This window comes from Phaenicophaeus curvirostris, chromosome 27 (assembly GCF_032191515.1).
Source record: "Phaenicophaeus curvirostris isolate KB17595 chromosome 27, BPBGC_Pcur_1.0, whole genome shotgun sequence".
Lineage (NCBI taxonomy): Eukaryota > Metazoa > Chordata > Aves > Cuculiformes > Cuculidae > Phaenicophaeus > Phaenicophaeus curvirostris.
In genome coordinates this window covers 4461308-4482505 of record NC_091418.1, presented here as the reverse complement: position 1 = coordinate 4482505, position 21198 = coordinate 4461308, and the positions used below count along the sequence as shown (strand labels likewise).

At 56.7% G+C, this 21198-nt stretch overlaps 1 protein-coding gene across 3 annotated transcripts in view; it reads left to right on the top strand.

Moving 5' to 3' along the window:
- Window positions 1-3078: 3078 nt before the first annotated feature.
- Window positions 3079-21198, top strand: part of LOC138731620 (hexokinase-2) — a 42174-nt gene continuing 24054 nt past the window's right edge. The window contains exon 1 of one of the 3 annotated variants that reach the window (XM_069877674.1): window positions 3079-3215. In XM_069877674.1, the coding sequence (XP_069733775.1) occupies window positions 3165-3215 (51 nt within the window). In that variant the 5' untranslated portion in view covers window positions 3079-3164. Of the gene's footprint in view, window positions 3216-4092; window positions 4212-11547; window positions 11657-21198 lie in introns of those variants that run through there. The other 2 variants (XM_069877673.1, XM_069877672.1) reach the window with 2 other exon arrangements.

The following is a 21198-nucleotide window of genomic DNA, read 5'->3' as shown; positions in this document are numbered from 1 at the left end:
TGTCCCTTGGGAGAAGAGCCCAGCTCCCTCCTCTCCACAACCTCCTCTCAGGGAGTTGCAGAGAGCAATGAGGTCTCCCCTCAGCCTCCTCTTCTCCAGGCTAAACACCCCCAGCTCTCTCAGACGCTTCTCATAATACTTGTTCTCCAGCCCCCTCAAACCCTTCGAGATGCTTTACTGAGTGGTGGCATCACCTCTGGTCATGGTACAAGATGCAGGAGATGCAACCGGCATCTCCGCCTCTCTCTCCATCCTTCTCCTGCTGCCAAATGTCTTCTGAGATGCCCATTCACAAGGGGCGGCTGCACCCAGGGGTTTGTGGCATCATTTGCAGCTGGGATGGGGCTCACAGTTGGAAAATAGAGGAGCACGGGGTGCCATATGGTCAGCGGGGCCTCCAGCAAAGCTTTTATCCTGCCATTAAACCATAAAATCATTTCTCTCACTGCCATCAGCACTGCCGGTGGTACCGATATTCATGTCTCCCACATGCCTTATCTTAGCTTTCACCTTCCCTGGAGGTGTTTAAGGGCCGGGTGGATGAGGTGCTGAGGGACATGGTTTAGTGTTTGATAGGAATGGTTGGACTCGATGATCCGGTGGGTCTCTTCCAACCTGGTTATTCTATGATTCTATGAGAGGCTGAGCGCTCCGGCTTGGCTGAGGTTTCCCACCTTGGCTGAAGTTTCCCGGCTTGCCCGGCTATTCGAGATCGAAATGTGAAGGTGGATTCGAAAGGGAAATTCCGGAGGCTGCTTTCACACCCAGCCTTGGTGTTGATATTGTGGGAGTTGAAGCCGGGCGGGTTCCCTGTGTGATGCCTGGGGGGCCAAGGGGCATCGCTGTCCTCCTGGCCGGCTGCTCCTCCATCACCTCTTTATAAAGATCTGATGGAAAAGCAGGAGGGTTTGAGCTGGGGACAGGGGTACTGGCCACCCACCAAGGTCACTGGGAGGTCTCACGCTGGGAAAGTAAATCTCACCCCACCATGTGCTGAATTATACATGAGCGAGAGGGACAATAAAGGGTTTATCAGCCAGCGGCGAGGATTTCGGCAGGGATGGCGTGAGCTGGGTGGGAATGGCCAGGCGATGGGGCTCGGGTCCGTCAACCTGACCCTTCTTTGTTATGGTAAGAGATGAAACAATCTTGGCTTGGTTGAGTACAAATAATTATTAAAGACCTGATGGGGGTGGGACAGGCAGCGATGCCCCAGCCCCTGGCACAGATCCCACCACCTGCCCTTCACAGTTTATTTTATTTTCCCTTTCCTGGAGGATCCCGGAGCGTACGTGCCAGGAGGTGGATTGTAAAGCTGCTGGCGCCAAGGGCTCGGTCACATTTCCTCTGTGCAGGCAGCAAGAGGAATGGGGATGGAACAAAGGCAGCTCTGTCCCTCCTGGCTCGAAGAAGACTTTCTGTAGAAGTCGGTGGCCAGTGGAGGGAGAATCCCAGCCTGGAGCAGCCAGAGCTTTCCCTGTCCAAGCACAGAGGAATTTTTGAAGATAAATCCCGTGGCCTGGGATGGGGATGAGATGAGGACAGGGACCAAGAGAGGAATGAGGATGGGACGGGGAAGTGGACGGGGATGGGATAAGGACAGCGACCTGGTTTGAGCAGGGTTGGAGATGAGGATGAGGACAGGGATCAAGACAGGGATTGGGATGGGGATGAGGTGGGGGCATGGACAGGGATGGAATAGGGACAGAGAGCAGGACAGGGGCAGAGAAGGGGATGGGGACAAGGATGGGGACAGGGATGTCCCTGGAGGTGTTTAAAAGATGAGGTGCTGAGGGAAATGGTTTAGTGATTGATGGGAATGGTTGGACTCGATGATCCAGTGGGTCTTTTCCAACCTGGTGATTCTATGATTGGGGCAGAGACCAGGGTTGAGATGAGGATGGAGATGGGGATGGGGACAAGGGCTGGGACTCAGCTCTGCCTCGTTCTCCCCAGCCAGTGCGAAGGGAAGGGGTCAAGCTTAGAAGCTGGACTGACATCTAGGGCTGGGTTTAACCTCCAGCAGATCCAGGTGGTGCCTGAGCTCTGGTGAGGAGCCTGCTTCCCCAGAACCAAGCCTTGCCCCTTCTCTCAAGCCCTTCCGTCATGGCCCAGCTGCCAGTGACAGGGATAACTGGGGCAGCAGTTCCATCGTCTTCCTCTCCGATGGCAATTTCTGCCTTGTCCATCCCAGATAACCAGTGCTGGCGGCTGGTTCTGCCCGGCTGGACGAGCCGGATAATCTCTGTTTGATAGAATTAGTAAGTGCATCAATCCTAAACCTCTTTTCTTGGCAGTTCCTTTCCAGCAGTGGGGAGAAAGGACTCACATGCCCGTGGTCACGTAGGGACAGAGCCACAGGGCCAGGGAGGCTGTCAGGCCACTGCAGCAGCTCTTCCTCCCCTTTTTCTTACCCCCATTCTGGGTTTTTAGGGGTTCTCCAGGGCTCCAGAAGTGGAGGAGCCACCACCTCCGTGCCAGATGCCCACAGATCCTGATTAAGCGCTTGACCATGTAAAAGCCACGTGGGTGGCCACGTGTCCCTGCCCCACGTGCACATGCACACATACGTGTGCGCACGCATGAAACCTGGTGTCCTGGGACCACCTCCACGGCTGTTACCAGGGCTGGGGCTGAAGCTTGGGGCTTCCAGCCCCTGCAGACACATCCATCCTCCCCTGGTAGGAATTTCCCTGTTGTTTTTTTTTTCCCTCACCATGAAAAAGGAGAGAGGATTTGCTGTCTGCACTGAAATTTGGGCTGGGGGCAAGCAAGCCAAATTACCAGCATCCTAGGGATGAGGAATTGCTCGTGGGCTGCTCCGTGATCCGAGTGCAGCACAGAGGGAAGCTCCGTGGGGATGTCAGCGAGAGCATCGCCTCCAGCCCCACCGTGACAGCGCACGGTGCAGGACAGGAGCAGCTCAAACCCGACAGCCCCACGCATAAAACATCACGTCCCAGACGGCTCCGTCGCGATCATCCCACGGTTCCGGATTACAGCGGTGCCGCTAAAATCCCATATTTATCTCCACAGTGGCCAGCCAATGACCTCGGGGCTGACGTGCAGGGCCTTCCTCCGCAAGGATCAAAGATGATAAAGCTCTCCTTGCTTGCCACAGGACAAGGTCCCAGTCCCAGCAAACCGGCTTGGATGCTCCAAGGATGATGTCCAAGCACGCAGCAGACAGGATGGACGGCGAGGGCATCAGCCAGGTAAGGGGATTTTCTCCCTGGATTTGAGGTGTGGGGGGTTTTTTTTGGCTCCTTGCAGCTGGTGAAGGAGCTGTGATGGACCTCGGTGTGAAGGGACACAAAGCCTTCCTCTCCTTGGAAAGAGAGACGCTGTGGGTAGCAGGGGATCACAGCACAGATGCTGGTCAGAATTAGTGTAAACAGTAAGGAATTTATTTTAAGCGACAGATGAAGCCAAATTCTGGATTTCTGGTGATAAATCCACTTGCTGCGTTGGCGCTTGGTGATTATAGCTGGTTAATAATGATCATTGGTTTGGTTTAGTGATTGATGGGAATGGTTGGACTCGATGATCCAGTGGGTCTTTTCCAACCTAGCAAGTCTATGATTCTATGATTTACATATGAAGTAACAATTGAAAGTTGAGTTAGTAGTTATTTTCCTGGGGAAAAAATAAACCTGGCAGAGCCAGAGGCACATGATTCTTCCCCAAAAGGCGTCCCATCCTGGGGGGGAAGAGAGGTCCAGGCCCATCTCTCAGGGCATTTCTCCTCCCCTGCAAAGAGTCCCAGGTGCCATTTCTATACTTTTTGAAAACTCTTTGATGCCTCTTGGCGAGTTGGGTCTGAGTCCATCAGTGAGGGTTGATTGGCCCTTGGCAAGGCTGCTTGTGTTCTCAGAAGCGAGGATTTGGCTGTTCTCCACGTCTTCGGGGTGGGGAGCTCAGCCCAGGCTTTTGGGGGTGTTGCTGCTCTTATCTGAAGCAATACCAGGCTGCGAGCCCCGCAACCCAGTCCGTTCTCCTGCAAGATAAGGTTGTTTTTCAAGTAGAACCGTGCCTTTTGGTAAACTTTGGTATTTGCCATCCACAAGACCGAGCAAGCCTGCACCACTCCACGAGGTCCCCTCCCCGTGCTTTAGGCTTGCAGGGTCAGTGGGGCTTATACCAGCTTGGATGCTCCAAGGATGATGTCCAAGCACGCAGCAGACAGGATGGACAGCGAGGGCATCAGCCAGGTAAGGGGATTTTCTCCCTGGACTTGAGGTGTGTGTGGGGTTTTTTTGGCTCCTTGCAGCTGGTGAGAAGGAGCTGTGATGGACCTCGGTGTGAAGGGGCACAAGGCCAGTTGCACTTCTTGGAAGGAGAGATGGGTTTCCTGAAAGCCTGGCAGGGCTGAAGGCTGGGATGCTGCCATAGCTGTGCGCCTGCGTCTTCTTCAACACCGAGTTTTGGGTTGTTTCCTCGGATTTCCGATGCTGGGTGGGAAGGATTTTGTAGGGACTGGTGCAGGCAGAGATCCTGGGAGGAGGCATTTGGAATTTGGCCTCAACGCAGTCCCTCAGCTCCCTCTGAGCCTTCAGCTTGATACTTCGCCTCTGGCTGTGTCCAGCCTGCTGCTTCTGCAGCCTGTCCTGGTGGAGCTGGAGACTTCCCACATGCTTCTGCCAGCTGGGGCTTGAGGATCAACCCTGTGCTGAGCTGAGGTTGGATGCAGTCATGGCACAGGGGTGTTTTGGGGTTCCTGGGTGATGGCAGAGTCCTCCTGCTGCCAGAACACTCCAGGATGTGTCCGCTGAAACCCAGCTCTGGGAGCCTGGTGTAGCGCTTGAAAACCCAGGGAATCTTTGGAGCATCCCAGCTATTTGGATCAAATAAATGGCTTCCGCGCGCTCAGCACAGGCGGCAAATCCCCTCAAGTTTGCTCACACCAGGAGGAAGCACAGGTTGTCCCCTGGAAGAGAGATGAGGGAAAAACCACCTGGCACCAAGCATCCCCCTGCCTGCTGCCTCTTGCCCTGCTCCTGCTGTGGTTTGGTGGCACCGGGGACGTGCTGGCACGCCACGCGCTGCGGGACACGGCCGTGACCCAGCTCTGCTGCTGCCAGCGCTGGGAAAGCGCCTGGGGGATGCTGAGGAAACCTCCCCTTTCCGTTGCAATTGAGAAAGTGCCGCGCGTGGGAGTTATTCATCCCAGGCTGGCATGACTCAAGGTCCTGTGTCCTTGCCGGGACGTTTGACCTCAGAGGCGTGCCAGGCTCACACCGTGCCCAGCACGGACCTTGACAGCCCTGGAACACCCATGGTTCTCCCTAACTTTGGCCACGCCAGCTTTTGGGGACATTATCCCTCCTGCCAGGGCTCCTGATAGCTCTGACATCCCCTCTTGGGTGGATGTCAAAGTCCCATCTTGGGATCTTGATGGGGCTTTGGGGATGGCGTGGCTCATGGAAATAGAAGAGGCTCAGATGTCTCCTCCTCTTGCATCACGGGGCTGATCCTAAGGCCCTCTGGTCCCATGGGGGATCCGATGTCCCCTCGGATAAGGAGACATTTGGTGGAGCTGGTAGACTCCTTGGCAGCTGGACAAGCTGAGAGCAGTTGGTGCTGCGTGAGGGACGTCAGGGCAGGCAGCTGAGAGCTAAAGGTCAGCCTCCCCTCACAGTGATTCTGCAGGAGGCAGAGGGACAGGCAGCAGCAGAAGCTTGGCACACATGGGGCAAACTGGATTTTCCAGTGCTGAGGCTCCCAGTGTAAAAATCCTCCTGGGCAGGAGAGGCTGCTCAAGGATGGAGGTGCTCCCAGGGCTGAGGGTGACCATAACCAGTGGAGGATGGTCATCACCAGTGGAGAGTGACTGTCGCCTGTGGAGGGTGGACGTCACCACCGGTTCCACCTCATCATTGAATCCTGGGGTCAGTTTTGGCCCCTCCCCACAAGAAGGATGTTGAGGCTCTGGAGCGAGTCCAGAGAAGAGCAACGAAGCTGGTGAGGGGGCTGGAGAACAAGGATTGCGAGGAGCGTCTGAGAGAGCTGGGGGTGTTTAGGCTGGAGAAGAGGAGGCTGAGGGGAGACCTCATTGCTCTCTGCAGCTCCCTGAGAGGAGGTTGTGGAGAGGAGGGAGCTGGGCTCTTCTCCCAAGGGACAGGGGACAGGACGAGAGGGAATGGCCTCAAGCTCCACCAGGGGAGGGTCAGGATGGACATTAGGAAAAAAATATTTCGTGGAAAGGGTCATTGGTCCCTGTCCGAGGCTGCCCAGGGAGGGGGTTGGGTCCCCTTCCCTGGAGGGTTTTAAGGGACAGGTGGACGAGGTGCTGAGGAACATGGGTTAGTGATTGATGGGAATGGTTGGACTCAATGATCCGGTGGGTCTCTTCCAACCTGGTGATTCTATGATTCTATGATCAGAGGTCCAGCAAGTGCCAGTGCTGCCCGCACCTCCCAGCTCGCACCCACCACCGGGTACCACCTTCTGCCCCAAACCTCCTGACCTGGCTGGCGGCTCCATGTCTTTGAGGGGAGCAAAGGGTTTGAGGAAAGCAAGGCAAGAGTCAGAGCAGGGTGCCTGCAACACGTGAGGGAGCTAAAATCAGGCGACTGCACCTGATCTAATTTAATCTCCACTTTGCTGTCTGTCTAACGGAGATTAACGTGGTTGGGTGGGGTGCGAAGGCGGGATGCAGCAGCTCGGGGCGTCCCAGCCCAGTGCCACCCCGTGTCCTGGTCCCAGCTCAACCCACAGGGCATCCCTCCGGCTGTTCTGGGGAGGGCTGGCTGCTCGTGGCGAGGCGGCCTTGGGATGCAGCTGGATGTTTTAGGATGGGTAGCTTGGACGCCAGCTCCAAGGTTCTGACCATCCACATGGGAGCAGTGGAAGGGACAGACAGACGCTTCCCACCGGCACAGACAGGGCACCGTCCTCCCTCTGCTTCCACCTCCGTGGGGTGGTTTGGGATGGGCAAACCTCACCCCTTGCCACAGAGCTGGGGAAAGGTTGTTTCACCCAGCTCAGCTCCGAGGTCACGCGCTCCATCCCACGGCTGCCGACGAAAGAAAACTTCTCGGACCGGTTTTCTATTCCCAACCCCCTGTGAGGGCTGCTCCAGCCAAGTTTAAGGTTTCCGGTGCACTGGGTGACCAGGCAAAGTCAATAAATGGTCACCGGTGTCATTCTTCTGCCAAAGGGTTCATTTAGGATGTGTGTGTGTGTGTGTGTGCGTGTCAAATGAAAGGTTGTTGGAAACTATGTAGAGCAGCGATGGAGCGGTGAATCACAGGCAGGTGATCTAAGATGAATTAAAGCCTCTCCTGGAGCGGATCCAGCTCCGAGATCAACCTGGCTGCTTCGTGCTGCGCAGCGGCCTCGAAAAATCGGATGGCTGGGTCGCGATTCCTCTATCCTCATCACGCTCCGTGCCTCAGTTTCCCCAGTAGAAAAGGGAGACCTTGTCCTCAGCAGCTTTGTTCTCTCTTAGGGGTTCCCACCCGCCGAGCAGCCGCCGTCCCCGTGACTTTTCCCTGCGTCGCAGGTTGTGTTGGTCCCGCTTGCATCCCGAGCGGATCCTGGGATGCAGGGATGCTCCATCCCTGCTCCGACCACTGGGCACGGCCCTTCCTTTCAAGCTCCAACGTTGTCATTACCGCAGTCCTACGTCTTTCAAGAATCCCATTACAGAAATTAGAGCCGCTTGTAACTCCAACCCCTGCAATCAGCCCATTTCCTTTTGCTAAGGAGCGCGGCGTTACGTGCCCGTAGATTCTTACAAGCCCATACGAAGCTGGGAAGCAGCTGGGAGGGACGGCTCTGAAATATTTAGGTTTTGAGGCTGGTTACATGAAAGGAATTATGAAATGTTAGGAAAAAAAAAGCTCATTTTAAATTATAAAAAAAAAAAAAGACTTTAAAAGCAAGCCCTGCACGGACCAGGGAGCTGCTCCTCCTGCCTTCTCGTGACCAGGGTGTTGCCCTGCAGATAACTCGAGTCTCGCCCTGAATGAGCAGGTTTTGCAGAGGTGAACGGAGCTCCCGAGTGGGACAGGAGGACAAGACAGACCCCTCATTCTGCACAGACAGTCGCTTCCTTCATCCAGCTGGGCAGGCGGCAGATGGGGAAGGTGGACAGATGTGCCCGGCTGTTTTTAGGCTAAAGGCTGCTTAAATTTCATCTCAACAGCTGAGAATTTGGGTATTTAGAAAAAAAAAACAGGATGTGAGGGTGAATTGAAACGGAGGCGTAGCAAAACAGATTAAAAAGCATCGGCTGAAAATTCAGTTTTAACCAAAACCCTGGGAAGGACTGGGTCACCCAGGAGAAGGAGCATGACCGTGAGGTTCCCTCAGCTCCGTATTTTGGCTGCTTCCTCCCCTCTCTCTTTCCTTTGAAATGGAGTCGCAATTCCTTGGAAAGGAAAAAAAAAAAAAATTATGTAAACGACCACTTCGAAAGAAATAAGACAGAGTAACACCGGGAAGAGCTCGAGCCGCTCCAGACTGGTTGGGAAAGCGTGGCAGGAGCAGGCGGACGGGTTGGGTGACTCTGCCCCAGGGCTGCTGGGACCGGCTCTGCTGGGAGCCACGAGTGGGGCAGCCGGAGCGGGGTTGGAGGGCCAGGAGGGCGGAGGACGTGCCATGGCCCGCGTAGGGTCCTGCCCCAGCCCTGGATGCCCCAGCGGAGCCAGAAGGGAGCTGGGGTGGAAAAAGGAGAGATGGTGCTGTCAGGTCCTGCGATGACATGGGAAGAGGCTCCCAAAGGTTCAGGGTGCACCAAGCACCCCAAGCCCTGGATGTTCCAATGGGCCAGAGGGGACCTGGGATGGAGAAAGGAGAGATGGTGCAGTCAGGTTCTGGGATAACCTGAGAAGAGGCTCCCAAATCTTTAGGGGGGTGTCCAGGACATCCCAATGGAGCCAGAAGGGAGGTGGAATGGAGAAAGGAGAGATGGTGGAGGCAGATCCTGGGATAACATGGGAAGAGGCTCTCAAAGCTTCAGGGTGCACCGAGCACCCCAAGCCCTGGATGTTCCAATGAGCTAGAAGGGAGGTGGAATGGAGAAAGGAGAGATGGTGAAGGCAGATCCTAGGATAACATGGGAAGAGGCTCTCAAAGCTTCAGGGTGCACCGAGCACCCCAGGCCCTGGATGCTTCAATGAGCCAGAAAGGAGTTGGATTGGAGAAAGGAGAGAGAGCTTTGTCAGGTCCTGCGATGACATGGGAAGAGGCTCCCAAAGCTTCAGGGTGCACCAAGCACCCCAAGCCCTGGATGTTCCAATGAGCTAGAAGGGAGCTGGGATGGAGAAAGGAGGGATGGTGGAGACAGCCTGGGATAATCTGAGAAGAGGCTCTCAAAGCTTTGGGGTGCACCGAGCACCCCAGGCCCTGGATGCTCCAATGAGCCAGAGGAGAGCTGGGATGGAGAAAAGAGAGATGGTGCAGTCAGGTCCTGGGATAACACAGGAAGAGGCTCCCAAAATTTTGGGGTGCACCGAGCACCCCCTCCAGCCCTGCCAGAGGCCTGGGGAGGGAGCCCATGCGTGCAGGCGGAGGAAGGGCCCGTGATGGATGCGCAGTGACGGGTGCACATGGATGCGCACGTTAAGGTGCATGTGAGCGCACACGCACACACACGCAGCATGGAGCGTGCACGCTCGTGCATCTGCAGGAACGCAGCGAGGCACACGCAGACACCGAGGACAGACACGGTGTGTGCTGTAGGGCCCCCCCCCGGGGATGCATTTACCCCAGCAGGTTCCCCCTCGCCCGTGCACACCCCCTTAGAGCTGGAGACATCCCACCCCCTGTGTCCCCCCCATACTCACTGCCCCTCCCCAGGTCACAGGCAACCCCCAGTACACCCCAATATGTGCACACAACCCCCATTCCATCTCCATCCCCCCATTCCCCCTTCCCTCCCTCACTTCCCATTCCCCCCAGTTCCCCCATTCACCCCCATTCCCCCAGCTTCCCCTTTCTCCCCCACTCCTCCAGTTCCCCCATTCTCCCCCATTCCCCCCAGTTCCCCCATTCACTCTCCATTCCTCCTTTCCCCCCCTCACTCCTCATTCACCCGGTTCCCCATTCCCCCCCATTCCCCCTTTCCCCCAGTTACCCCATTCACTCCCCATCGCCCCCAGTTCCCCTATTCCCCCCCAGTTAACCCATTCCCCCCCAGTTAACCCATTCCCCCCCAGTTAACCCATTCCCCCCATTCCCCCCCATTCCCCCTTCCCCCCTCACACACCATTCCGTTTTCCCCCATTTACTCCCCATTCTCCCCTAGTTCCCCCATTCACTCCCCATTCCCCTCCAGTTAACCCATTCCCCCCAGTTCCCTCATTCCCCCCTAGTTCACCCATTCCCCGCTTTCTCCCCTATTCACCCCCCATTCACCCCATTCCCCCCAGTTCCCCCATTCACCCCCCATTCCTCCAGCTCCCCCTTTCCCCCCATTCCCCTCAGTTCCCCCCTTCCCTTCAGTTCCCCCATTCCTCCTTTCTGCCCCCTCAATCCCCATTCCCCCCTCGTTCCCCCATTCCCACCAGTTCTCCCATTCACTCTCCATCTCCTTCCAGTTCCCCCATTACCCCCCTGTTCCCCCATTTCCCCCATTACCCCCCTGTTCCCCCATTCCCCCCACTCCCCCCAGTTTTCGCATTCACTCTCCATCCACCCCTTTCCCCCATTCCTCCCAGTTCCCCCTTTCTCCCCCCTCACTCCCCATTCCCCCCAGTTCCCTCATTCCCCCCCTCACTCTCCATTACCCCCCATTCCCCACCCAGTTCCCCCATTGCCCCCAGCTCCCCCTTTCTCCCCCTCACTCCCCATTCCCCCCAGTTCCCCCTTTCCCCCCCTCACTCCCCCCATTCCCCCTTTCCCCCCTCACTCTCCATCCCCCCATTCCCCCTTTCCCCCCTCACTCTCCATCCCCCCAGTTCCCCCTTTCCCCCCTCACTCTCCATCCCCCCAGTTCCCCCTTTCCCCCCTCACTCCCCACTCCCCCCAGTTCCCCCTTTCCCCCCTCACTCCCCACTCCCCCCAGTTCCCCCTTTCCCCCCTCACTCCCCACTCCCCCCATTCCCCCTTTCCCCCCTCACTCTCCATCCCCCAGTTCCCCCTTTCCCCCCTCACTCCCCACTCCCCCCAGTTCCCCCTTTCCCCCCTCACTCTCCATCCCCCCATTCCCCCTTTCCCCCCTCACTCCCCACTCCCCCCATTCCCCCTTTCCCCCCTCACTCTCCATCCCCCCATTCACCCTTTCCCCCCTCACTCTCCATCCCCCCATTCCCCCTTTCCCCCCTCACTCTCCATCCCCCCATTCCCCCTTTCCCCCCTCACTCTCCATCCCCCCATTCCCCCTTTCCCCCCTCACTCTCCATCCCCCCATTCCCCCTTTCCCCCCTCACCCCCCCCTCCCTCTCCATCCGCCCCCCCCCCCACCCCGCGCTGTGGCGCCCCCTGGCGGCCCCGCCCCGCCCCGCCCCCCCCCCCCCCCCGCACACACCCTCGCGCTGCGGCCAATGAGCGCGCGGCGCGGGGCCGCGTCAGCGCCGGGGCCGGGGCCGCCGCTCAATGAGCCGCGCGCGGCGTGAGGAGCGGAGACAGCGGCCCCGCGGCCACAGCCATGATCGCCTCCCACCTGCTCGCGTACTTCTTCACCGAGCTCAACCATGACCAGGCGCAGAAGGTGAGGGGAGAGGGGCGAGAGGGGAGAGGGAGAAAAGGGGGAAGGAGAAAAGGGGGAAGGAGAAAAGGGGGAAGGAGAAAGGGGAGAAGAAAAAGGGGGAAGAAAAGGGGGAAGGAGAAAAGGGGGAAGGAGAAAAGGGGGAAGGAGAAAAGGGGGAAGGAGAAAAGGGGAGAAGAAAAGGGGGAAGGAGAAAGGGGAGAAGAAAAGGGGGAAGGAGAAAAGGGGGGAAGAAAAGGGGGGAAGGAGAAAAGGGTAAAAGAGAAAAGGGGGGGAGAAAAGGGGAAGAGAAAAGGGGGAAGAAAAGGGGGAAGGAGGAAAAAGGGAGAAGAAAAGGGGGAAGGAGAAAAGGGGGGAAGAAAAGGGTAAAAGAGAAAAGGGGGGGAGAAAAGGGGAAGAGAAAAGGGGGAAGGAGAAAAAGGGGGGAAGAAAAGGGGGGAAGGAGAAAAGGGGGGAGAAAAGGGTAAAAGAGAAAAGGGGGAAGGAGAAAGGGGGGAAGAAAAGGGGGAAGGAGAAAAAGGGGGAAGAAAAGGGGGGAAGGAGAAAGGGGAGAAGAAAAGGGTAAAGGAGAAAAGGGGGAAGGAGAAAAAGGGGGAAGAAAAGGGTAAAAGAGAAAAGGGGGGAAGAGAAGGGGGGAAGGAGAAAAGAGAAAAGGGGTAAGGAAAGGGGGGAAGAGGCAAGGGAGGGAGGATAAAAGGGGGAAAGAGAAAAGGGGGGAAAAGGGGAAAGTGAAAAGGGGGAAAGAAAAGAGAAAGGGGGAAGAGAAAAGGGGAGAAGAGTAGGGGGGGAAGGGGGAAAGAGAAAAGGGGGAAAGAGAAAAGGGGGAAGAAAAGGGGGAAAGAGAAAAGGGGGAAAGAGAAAAGGGGGAAAGGAAAGGGGGAAAGAAAAAAGGGAAGAAAAGGAGAAAAAAGGAAGGGGGTAAGAAAAGGAGGAAAGAAAAGGGAGGAAGAAAAGGAGAAAATAGGAAGGGGAGGAAAGGGGAAAAGAGAAAAAGGGAGGAAAGGAAAGGGGAAAAGAGAAAGGGGGGAAGGGGGCAAGGAAAGGGGAAGGGAAGAAAAGGAAAGGGGGTAAAAAAGGGGAGAAGGGGGAAAGGGAAGAGGGGAAGAAGGAGAAATGGGGAAGCGGGGGGGAAAGTGTAAAAAAAGGGGAAAAGAAGGAAAACGGGGTGGAAAAGTAAAAGGGGGAGAAGGAAAGAGGGGAGGGAGGAAAAGGGGGAAGAAGAAAAGGGAGTAAGAAGGAGAAGGGGATGAAAGGAGAGGGGGGGAGAAGGAAAAGGGGGGGGAAGGAAAGGAGGAAAAGGGGAAAAGGCGGGAGGGAGATGAGGAAAAAGAAAAGAAAGAAAAAAAAAAAGAAAAAAGACCCCCAAAAAAGGCAGGAAAGGAGGGAGAGCGGCGGGCGGGCGGCGCCGTGCGGTACGTGCCGGCGGGACCCCGCGTGGCCGGCGGGGAGGAGGAGGAGGGGGAGGAAGGAGAAGAAATCCCTGTGTGTGTGTGTGTGTGTGTGTGTGTGTGTCTCCGCTCCCCTCCCGGCCGCCCCGGGGCAGCCGCGCCGTCCACGTGTGGCCGCGGAGCATCCCATCCCCCCGGCGAGACCCGGAGCATCCCCTGCATCCCCCCGGAGCATCCCCTCAGCATCCCCCAGAGCATCCCCTGCGGCGAGACACCCCCCTCAGCACCCCTCCAGAGCATCCCCTGCAACCCCCAGAGCATCCCTCCCAGCTTCCCCCCCAGCATCCCTCAGAGCATCCCCTGCATCCCCCCAGCATCCCCAAAGCATCCCCTGCGGCGAGACCCCCAGAGCATGCCCCCCAGCTTCCCCCCCAGCACCCCCCAGAGCATCCCCTGCGGCAAGACCTCCTCCCTGCATCCCCCAGAGCATCCCCTGCATCCCCCAGAGCATCCCCTGCATCCCCAGAGCATCCCCTGCAGCAAGACCCCCAGAGCATCCCTCCCAGCTTCCCCCCCAGCATCCCTCAGAGCATCCCCTGCATCCCCCCAGCATCCCCAGAGCATCCCCTGTGGCGAGACCCCCCCAGCTTCCCCCCCAGCTTCCCCCAGAGCATCCCCTGTGGCGAGGCCCCCAGAGCATCCCCTCCAGCTTCCCCCCCAGCATCCCTCAGAGCATCCCCTGCGGCGAGAACCCCCCAACCCGCATCCCCCAGAGCATCCCCTGTGGCGAGACCCCCTCCCAGCATCTCCCCCAGCAAGACCCACAGAGCATCCCCCCCAGCTTCCCTCCCAGCATCCCCCTGAGCATCCCCCCCAGCTTCCCTCCCAGCATCCCCCTGAGCATCCCCTGCAGCGAGACCCCCCGAGCATCTCCCCGAGCCCTGCAGTGAGACCCCCTGCCTGGGGGTAGCCAGCAGATCCCAGGGGATGCTCAATCCCAATCCCAGGGGGTTGGTTTTTTGCCCCAAGGCTCCCCTTCCCTTGGCTGTGCCCCCAACTCCTGCCCTGACTGTGATGGGACAGCATCCTCTGGCTTCTCCTCTGCCTTAATTCACGGGTCCGAACGGCCAGCGCCTGTCCTGGACCGCAAAAGCGAGCCAGAGCGTCCCGTTGGGATGCACGGGGCGTTCGTCAGCAGCCATTCATGAGTTCAGGCACTTGAAAAATGCGAGCGTTTTTTGCTCTCCCGCGGCTGATGGAACGCGGGCTTGGGTTGGCCGAGACAGCGCTCGGGCTTCAAACACTGAGCGTTCAATCAATGATTCCTGGAAAAAGCGCTGGCTGGGAGACTGCGTGGAGGCTCTGGCTCTTCCCCCAGCCCTCCGGCAGCCTTCGGAGCATCTAAGGATACGTCAGAGAGGGTTCTGCCTCGGAACCCTGAGGTCATGCGGTGGTTCCTGTTCCTGGGGTTACGGAGCCCAGCGTGGGGGGTCAGGATGAGCAAACGCTTCTGTGAAAAGAAAGCAAAAACGCGTGTCTTCTGAGAATCCTGGCTCGCTGCATGGGGCAGCGCTGGGGATGCCAATGAAAGAGCGAAACTCGCCACGTTGGCCCTTTGCCTGCATTAAATAGGAAGTAAAACAAGAGAGAGCATTTAAAAAAAAAAAAAAAACAAACCAAACAAAGCACACAGAAATCCACTTCCCAATGCAAAGCGATCCGTGAGGAAACGCAAGCTCACGAGTGTCCCGGGGTTGTGCAACAGCCAGATCCACGCGAAGGGTTGCGTAACGCAGAAATAGGCTGGTGGCACAGCCCGACTCCGGGCTCTCGGGCAGCTCGCGAGTTCCTTATCGGGAGCTGGAAATGATGGAGAGGGAAGCTTTGGACTTCCCATCAGGAAAAGGGTGTGCAAAGCCTCGGGAACTGCTTCGATTTTCCTCCCGGCTCCAAATTACAAATGTCACTGAGATGCAGTGGAGGGGAATATCCTGGAGCTGCCGGCCAGGCTCTGCCCTCCTGGCCCAAGTAACCGCCTCCAGATTTTATTTTTCTGGGTTATTTTGGATCAAATGCCTGTGAATTCTCCCAGTACGGCAAATCCAGGATCGGTGCAGCCCCCCTGGCAAGGGAGCTGGATGCTCCCACCATGGATGCAAAATTATTCCTGGCTTATAAAACTTCACGGGCGTTGCGGGAGTCCTCGGCACAGGGAGATGTAAGGGCTGGAATTCTTGGAAAGCTGCGGTTTGTTTTAATTTTTATCAAACCCAGAGGCTTCACCAAGGATTTGAGACTGTGTTTGGGAAACGATTTCAGGGTGGTAGCCTCGAGTGTGTTTGTCATACGCCTTTGTGCTTTGGATCCGGTTGAAAAGGGGCTTGGCTGTGGGAAGGAATTGTCCTTTCCAACTTCTGTGGTTTGTGTGCACATCAGGCCCTTGAAAGTAGCCCCCAAATAAGAGTTTTCTTCCTATTCTTGACACAGAGAGCAGCGTTCTCTGCCCACCTGGGGGGATGTCAGCACATCCCCAGCCTCCTCCTGCCCTTCGCTTTGCCCGGTGGCTCCCAGGACTGACTTACCTGCCCCCCCAAGGGATTGTGTAAACTTTAATTAACCTCAGCAGCGTCCTTTGAGAGCCTGGCTTGAAAGTTTGCCGTGGATGAACCACGTTCCCTTCGGATGTGCCGGCTTACGCTGGGTTTCCTGGTCCCTGAACCTCAACCTCGTCATGGGACGGGAGGAGCAGGAGGCCGATGAGCTAAATAACCAGGCTGGAGGCTCTTCTTCCCCCATCGCTCCTTTAAAAGAAGGGAAAACTAGAGATGGAGTTAATTTTCTTATATCTGTGGCCGTACCCAGGCAGGGGCAGGTTTTCCTCTGCTTTATTTTTTTCCCTTTGCTGTGGGGATTGGTTTTACTAGGCTGATGCTTTCCCGGCTTCCTCCCTCTGCAGCTGTGGGAGGGAACCCGATTGCAAATTCCTGGAAACCGACTTAACAGCTTCTCTTAACATGCCAAGGTCAGTGGCAGGACGGCCTCTTCCCATCGTTGGCGCCTTCGGGGAGCCAACAGGCATCTCCTCGCTCCTCAGCTTCTCACTGGAGGAGCCGGGGCAGGAGGCAGCCTCAGTTTCCCCAGCTGGGGTGGGATGCTCCCAGCATCCAAGGGAGCATCCGTGGCACCAGAAAGGCTTTCAATCCAGCAGCATCTGATGGGATGCTGCCTCTTGTATCTGCCCCAGACGCCTTCTGGGTTTCAAACAGGAGAGGAAGGACGCGTGGGCAGGGTCTCAAAGGCCGCTGGGAGCAGTTTGACGTCACCGACTTCTGAGTTGGAAAGCAGAATGTATTTTTCTAGTTAAATCGGGCTTTTCATGGGGCTGGAGAGCTGTGGGGTCACCCAAGGACGGGGCCCCAGCCGCTGCCGATGCTCTGCAGCGTGACTTCTTCACCATGGGTGCCCAGCTCCACCTCTAGCGCTGGGTTCAGCTGCTGTCCCGGGGGGCGAGGATGGGGAGGAACCGGCCGAGCAGGAAACCATCTGACTCAATCGGGTTCAAGATGACTCCAGGCATGTGTCATCAGAGGCTTGGCTGCGGCGGGGAAGGCACGTGGGGTTTAATTCGGCGCAGAAGAAGCAGCCAAGGACGTGGGTGCTGCCAGAGTCGGAGCTGAGGGAGGGTGGGTGCAGCCCAGCATCAGTCCTGTGTCACCAGAGGTGGGGCGGTTGGGGAAGGGGATGAGCCGGTTCCCCGCACTGAGTCAGGGCTGGCTGCGTAACGGTGCAGCCGCACAGGGATGGGGAGCGTTGGTTTTCGATACGCAGGGGCTGAGCACATGGCGGTGCCCATCGCGGATCCAACAGGAAAAGTTGCAAAGCGCGTGCCAGGTTATGGTCCCGAGCCAGGAAGGCTTTCCAGGCTTCACCCTGCAGCCTCGGGGAACTGCAGTCGCTCTCTCTGCCTCGATTTCCCCAAATCTCTTGGGTCACACCTCAGATGCGGGCAGGACAGCTGCCACCTGCCCTGGGGACTCGTGGCTGCTTGCGTAGCATCCTCCTCTGAAAGGATCCAGGAGAGAATCAGGATTCTGAAAAGCTTCAGTTAAAAATTGGGATAGGGAGGAAGTAATTTTTTTTTAAAAAAAAGTAATTTCAGGCAGAATATACCCTGGAGAAAGGGTTGACTGTGCACACGTGTGGGTTAAGATCATTCCAGCCTTCCCTAAACCTGAACTTCTTTCTGTTGTTCTTGTATACAACAAATATTTGACTTTCCGTTGCTGAAAAGGAAAAGAATCCAGCCCGGGAAGCAGCTCACCTCCCCCAGTGTTATGCTTTTTCCCAAAATGCTGCTGAAATTATGCATGTCCTGCCGAAAACTGCAGTGAGCGGATAATGAGGGGCTGGAACCCTTCACTCCCAGTCTGGTTCTCACCAGAGACGTGGCTTTAGGAAGAGCCTCTGAGCAAAACTAAAGCTAAGGAGGAGCAGCTTCCCCTTCCTAGGGCGATAGCAGGGAAGGTCATAGAATGGTTTGAGTTGGAAGGGACCTTAAAGATTATCTAATTCCAACCCCCCTGCCATGGGCAGGGACGCCTCTCACTGGATCAGGGGCTCCAAGCCCCATCCAACCTGGCCTTGAACCCCTCCAGGGATGGGGCAGCCACCGCTTCCCTGGGAAACCTGTTCCAGGGCCTCCCCACCCTCATGGTGAAGAATTTCCTCCTTATGTCCAGTCTAAATCTTCCCCTCTCCAATTTAAAGCCATCCCCCCTCATCCTATCACTCCAAGCCTTTGTAAAAAGTCCCTCCCCAGCTTTCCTGCAGCCCCTTTCAGCCCTGGAAGCTGCTCTGAGGTCTCCTCAGAGCCTTCTCTTCTCCAGGCTGAATAACCCCAACTTTATTCTGTGAGAAGGAACCACCCTGAGTCCTTCCCCTCTGCCGTTTGCTGGGCAGGAAGCTGTTGCTTTGCCGGAAGCCGCTATCACACTGTCATTTCTGTCACCCTGCACCGTGTCCCCTCCAAGCGATGGGGAGAAGCGTCCCCACGACCACGGGAGGGGAACCGCATCCCTCACCCTCCCTGCTTAGCCCTCTCCAGCCGTACCGCGATATCTCCAGCGATACAGGACAGACCTGTCCGGGAGGGTTTTTCCACTCTTCATGTGACCATCTTGCAGATATATAATACAAGGAGTTATTTATTTTCTCTGTGAATAGTGGCATTAAATTGGAAAGAAGTTACTCATAGGCTGGTATGTTCACCGCACTGACCCCTTCGGGTCCAGGCTGGATGGGAGGATGAAGAGAAGTCCTCAGGCAAAGGAATCATGGAATGGTTTGGGTTGGAAGGGATGTTGAAGCCATCCAGTCCCACCCCGTGTCATGGGCAGGGACACCTTCCAGTAGACCAGGGGCTCCAAGCCCCATCCAACCTGGCCTGGAACCCCTCCAGGGATGGGGTGACCTGGGCCAGGGCCTCCCCACCCTCACAGCAAAACATTTCTCCCTAAGATCTCACCTCAATCTCCCCTCTTGCAGCTCAAAACCATTCCCCTTCATCCTATCCCTGCACCCCCTCATCCAGAGCCCCTCCCCAGCTCTCCTGGAGCCCCTTTCACTGCTGGAACCTGCTCTACGGTCTCCCCACAGCCTTCTCTTCTCCAGGCTGAACAACCCCAACTCTCCAGCCTTTGGATCATCTGTGGGGCCTCCTCTGGACTCGCTCCAGCAGCTCCATGTCCGTTCTGGGCTGAGAACTCCAAAACTGAACCCTATCCAGCTGTGGTGCTGGAGCCAGGAGTTATTACCATCCTTGCAAAGGCCAACCTGGCTTTTGAGGGTACTTTAAGCTCAGCTCAGCATGACAGAGGTCACTTGGCTTCCAGCTGGCAGCAAAAATTGAGCAACTTGAGGTTTCTTCAGCCTTGGGGGCGGGGGACCTTGCCCAACAGTGGCCTTTGCAGCCGGAGAGGGTGATCTTGGGCACTTCCCCAGCACCCAGCGGCAGGAGCTCAGTGGGCTGAGCCTTTGGAGCCAGCTCTGGGCTTGGAAGTGAGGATTTGCTTGGGTTTAGTTGAAAAACTATGTATCAAACCCATTATACCCACAGCAGCTCCCACAATCCGGTTCTTTAACTGAATGTCCTGCCCCACGTCCTCGGCTAAGAGCACACCCGGCACTTCCCGGCTTAAATCTGTTCCTCCTCCATTCTGTTTAGATTTCCTCAGGGAAACAACCCTATTATTTATGATGGACGCTTTCCAGAAATTAAATTGCCCCGTTCTGGATCCTAACCCGGTGGCTTTATTTATTTGGGATTGGCAGTGATCTTAAAAAGAAAAAGTTCAACCACCGAGAGGGTTGTTTGTCTTGAAAGATGCTCGTGCTTTGTCTGCCTAGATCTTTGCTGCGGTTTGAGGTGCCCTTGGGTGCGAGGTGGGTGATTGGAGTAATGGACCGAGGCATGGGGCTGAGGAGCTTTGGATTTGAAGGTGGTCGTGGCTCTTCCTTGGTGGGGTCAGGGTGGTCTCACTGGGGAAGGAGCTGAGCTCTGCTGCCCAGGAGCCGTTCTGCAGGACGCCCTGACCTGCCTTAGCTGCCAAGTGGGACGTCTCCATCCATAGAAGAAGATGATCCAGGTTTTAAGGGGCTTTGGAGATTAAAAGAAGGTCACCCTGTTTGTCATGCTGCCGATTATTCCTGGTACGGTGAAGCCTGGAGGACATGGCAAACGTGCTGAGCGGAGCCTGTCCTGGAGAAAGGAGACAAAACCTCCGCGTCGTTTCCCTGTGCTGTGATTTTAGGGGCTGGCGAGTTGTGCGCGCAGCACCTTCACTGCCCCGTGCCTTGGGCAGGAGTTGAGGAACAAACAGTGATGGTTTCTTGTTCATCTGAGCTTCCAAAGCAGCCGCCTCCGTTGGGATGAGATCTTCCCCTAGCAGCATCTTGCCAGTCTGGGAGAAAAAGCAACGTCAGGGTGGCAGGCAGGAGAGAAACACCAGCAGCGTGGAGTCTGTGCAAGGGAGAAGCTCTGCCTTGAGCCCTACTGGTGTGGTATCCCACCGCTGAGAGGGGGACACCTCGCTGGGACCCCAGCCCCACTGAGGCTGCTCTCACCAGGACCCCCTGTAGGCTGCCAGAGAAGTCTGGTGAAGGAAGATCTCACGGGGGTAAGAGGCAGAGCACCCAGTGTCAGATGGGTTTATCTCTGATTTAATCACTGACACCCCGGTCAGATGCTGCTGGTCGGCTGGTCGAGGTCCTCCCTGCGCCTGGGGCAGGTCAGCAGCTCCTGAAGCTGTTGTGAAAGGCTCTGCGAGCCGGGATAACGCGATCTGTTCTGCTCACTGCTCAGAAATGGGGTTGGGCTGTCTGGGATCGATGGCGTTGGCCGATAACCACTGGGGCATCTAAACGGGACGTTTCCTACCCTGGGGCTGGAGTGGGATTGGGCTCTGGACCCGGCTCCTCTCCGGAAGCTGGAAGAGGAAGATGTTGGAGTTGAGCTGGGGCTCTGGCCACCTTCCCTGCTCTGGTAACTGGAGGGAACCTGGTACCTGGGTGGCAATTTCAGCAAGCGAAAGCAAACAGGGAGAAGAGGGCAGTGTTTGTCTTCCTGCTGCTGGGGTGGATAAGGAGAAGCTGGTAAACAGCTGGCACCAGGAAGCCTTCGGGTTTCCTTATCCTCACCCTTTCCCAGGTGGCAGGTGCTCACCCTCTGCTCCCGATTGCTGGGAAGGAGCTGGAAACACCAAGAGATATCAGGGGGAAGTTTTAACCCCTCACACCAGTGAGGATGCCATTCCCCATGGAATAAAGCATCTTTCCTGGAGCGTGCTCGGCTGGGCTCCCCTCCGACCTTCCCGCAACAAGTGAAGGAACTGGGGACTTGGCTTCCCGATTTCCAGCCGAGCTGGTGCAGAGGGAAGGATGCACCGGAGCATCCCGAGCCAAAACCACAGCAGAGCTGTTTTGTTCAGCCCAGGGTCCGACTGGCTGCGTCCAGGAGCGAGGTCACGCAGGGGTGGGTGGCTATTACTCGCCCGCAAATGCCAATTTCCTATAGCAAAGCCCTATAAAAAAACCCTCACGCTTGATTTCTGATGACCTTACGTTACGTGCCGACAGGCAGGTGAGCTAACTGGGTGGAGT